Source organism: Lupinus angustifolius, chromosome LG01 (genome assembly GCF_001865875.1).
Source record: "Lupinus angustifolius cultivar Tanjil chromosome LG01, LupAngTanjil_v1.0, whole genome shotgun sequence".
NCBI classification, from domain to species: Eukaryota; Viridiplantae; Streptophyta; class Magnoliopsida; order Fabales; family Fabaceae; genus Lupinus; species Lupinus angustifolius.
The window spans coordinates 17239978-17242871 of record NC_032009.1 but is presented as its reverse complement, the minus strand read 5'-3'; the positions used below and the strand labels follow the sequence as shown (position 1 = coordinate 17242871).

Genomic DNA, 2894 nt, shown 5'->3' with positions numbered 1-2894 from the left:
TCAATACCCAAATATTGGAAAGACTTAGCCTTAAGTGGGGTTATTTATAGCCTCACTTAGATTTAGGGTTAAGGTTAACGAAGAGTCTTAAGGTAATTTTTACTTAATCCTATGAGTGTTTTTAATTGCGACTCAGTCTCTGAACTTCCTTAAAATTTAAAAAAAAAGACCCGGACAAAATTGGGTATTCACCATAACCATATTCTTCTTACAATAATATAAAGAAACCCGATTGAGAAGGATATTCTTGCTGGAAAGCAAGTATGATCTGATGTACATTTTCCACAACTAGTATACCCGCCTTTATGTCTCTATAGTCATATATGCTAGCAAAACTAAACATTTCACCCTATAGTCATTGATGTTCTTTCTTTTCAATTTTCCTGGTTTCACATATATCTATCCTATTAAACTAGGGTGGGTACATTGTTAATTTTTTTGATACTACCAAGGGTATCCCCTCACCCTATGAATTCATACCCTTGACCTTTTAATTTTTCTGAGGATCTAGCACAACGTTACATCACTAGATCAACGCTTTGTTGCTATATTGTTGCTTAGTTGTGATGTGGAGGATGTGTCTTCGGTGGTGAATAGTCCAAGCTAAATTCAGGATTCTGATCCTCAATAGGTTTCTTGTGAAGAACACTCATAGAAACTGAAACAAGAGATTCAGTTTTTACAGCACTTGAAGCTTTTCCTTTAGCTTTAACCACCTTCTGGCTACTATTTCCATGACCTTTTGGTTTCTCAGAATCATCAACCAACCAAGTTTGGGTCGTGTAATTGCCTTCATTAAGCTTCTTTGGATAGGAATCAAATCCACTTTTCTCATCACTCTGCATAGGATGAAAGTTTTATGTGCATTGATAGTATAAAAAATGATAGAGGATATTGTGACAAGGAAAAAACATTTAATGTGCACAACCTTTTTTTTTTTTTTTGTATATAACTCTTAAAATAAAAGTAATGATATATTTTCCTATTAAATCTTATTATAATAGAGTAACATATTCTATTTATAAACTACAATTATTAATAAACAAAGTATCACTGTGAGATATTTTACTTTTCTTATAATATAAGAGAATTTTTAGAAAAATATATCATTTTACTTGTTATAATTATAAAGAATAACTATGGAAAACTAATATATACCAACATATTTAAAAAGTTTTGATAGTTATCGTTGGACAAACCTTAAAAGAGAAGTGGGACTTCATCTCAACCTTGTTATCTAGAGTGCTGAGATGGCGAGCATTACATGCATGCAAGGAAATGCACAGAAAGAAAAGAAGGTATGTGATTGACATAGTCTAAACTTTTGAGCAAAAGAATGTTGTGGGATAAGGAAAATGCAGTTATGGTAGCACAAGTATTTGTAGTAAAAAGGAAATGAAGGTGTATTTAATGCAATGACTTAAAGAGGAGTAAGAAGTTATGTTTCAGAACATGGAGTTGTAAGGAGTGAAAGAATAATGAGGGTAAATGAAGATATGGTGGCCTCCTCTCTCTGTCCCTTTTACATTTCAATACGTGGGTCCCAAGAGAAGAAAAGGGAACCAACACAAATCCTTAACATATAGATTCTAAAAAGAATACAATATCTATCTAGTCTAACTATAAAATTTTGTATATATTTAATATATTATCTATTATTTATTTGCATTACTTATATTTTAAGTTAATGATGAGAAATTATAAATGATGGAGGATACAATGCAAAGAACTCTTACACTGTCAATGCATACATCATTTTATTTTGTAAAAAATCTAAACCCTATTATCATTATTTGTGAATAATGAGGGTCTTCTCTAGTGAGGGATGGAGGAATATATATCAAAAGTAAATGGAGAAAATATGATGAATTTTTTACTCCTTAAATATAATGAGATGTCATTTTTATCTTTAAAAGTAAAAACAATAACTTCCATGAGAAAATCCTTTTTCATCATTTATCCACATGAGCCAACGCCAATTAATACTTAGAGCCGGGTAATATTTTTACCAAATACAAAATATAAAAGGAAAACAATAGAGACTACAAAATATAGGTTTTTTTCTTTTACCAAGAATAAGTTTTTAGTCAATAGTCGGCTATTAATCTCTTTCGACATATACAAATTATTTTTACTTCTATCAATAAAACATTTTTTATACACACGAGAAAAACCATGGCAAATCCATGATTTGATTTTTAAGGAAATTCATACATCTACAAACTAGTGTGGGGCTTATTGGTTATAGAGATTTTACATTTGTAAAATGGCATCGATTCATTAGAGGAGGAAACAAAAAGTGAAACATGAACCAAAAATCAAGAATGCCCTTGCCCCCCGAATTGGTTCGACCAAGGAACTTTTCATTCCCTGTCTATTTCTTTAGGGTTCTTGAACAATATTTTAAAGGCTTGTGCCCCTTGTTTCTTTGCCTTTTTTCCATTACTTTTTTCCTCCTTGGGACTATAAGATGTTCTAATAACCGTAGAAACTAGGTACACTTTTTTAGATCATTAGTCATTTAAACACATGAACAATTTCACATTGACTTCTTACAACATTTGTTTCCCACCATAAGAAAGAACTGACTCTATGATGAAAGTCAAAATTGTACAAAATTAAAGGTTGTGAAATATATTTGTGGGCAAGAACTAGAAATGCAAAATAGAAAAAAAATATATACTGATAATCTATAAGTATTATATACTATTGCTATATCATCTATCATTATATTTAATCATCATTGACTCTTAAAAAAATAATTTAAATGAATAATAAATATATAATAACTATATATAAATCTGTTTACTAACAATACATAGATATCACACTCAATACATAGTAATTTAGTTTAGCTTGAGAATGATAACTAAGATAGTGGGTCAGCTATATCA

The 2894-nt window shown here is 30.2% G+C and overlaps 1 protein-coding gene across 1 annotated transcript; it reads right to left on the bottom strand.

Annotated features, from left to right (window-relative positions):
* LOC109342430 lies at nt 556–1441 on the bottom strand. Its single transcript, XM_019580416.1, has 2 exons — nt 1200–1441; nt 556–839 (listed from the first exon to the last, which is right to left on the bottom strand). The coding sequence occupies exons 1-2, from the start codon at nt 1311–1313 to the stop codon at nt 558–560; spliced, it is 396 nt and encodes a 131-aa protein (XP_019435961.1). The 5' UTR covers nt 1314–1441; the 3' UTR covers nt 556–557.

Coding starts and splice junctions, on each gene's coding strand:
- LOC109342430 (XM_019580416.1), bottom strand. CDS start 1,313: ATGTCAATCACATACCTTCTTTTCTTTCTGTGCATTTCCTTGCATGCA. Junction 840..1,199: donor AGTCCCACTTCTCTTTTAAG/GTTTGTCCAACG, acceptor CATCCTATGCAG/AGTGATGAGAAAAGTGGATT.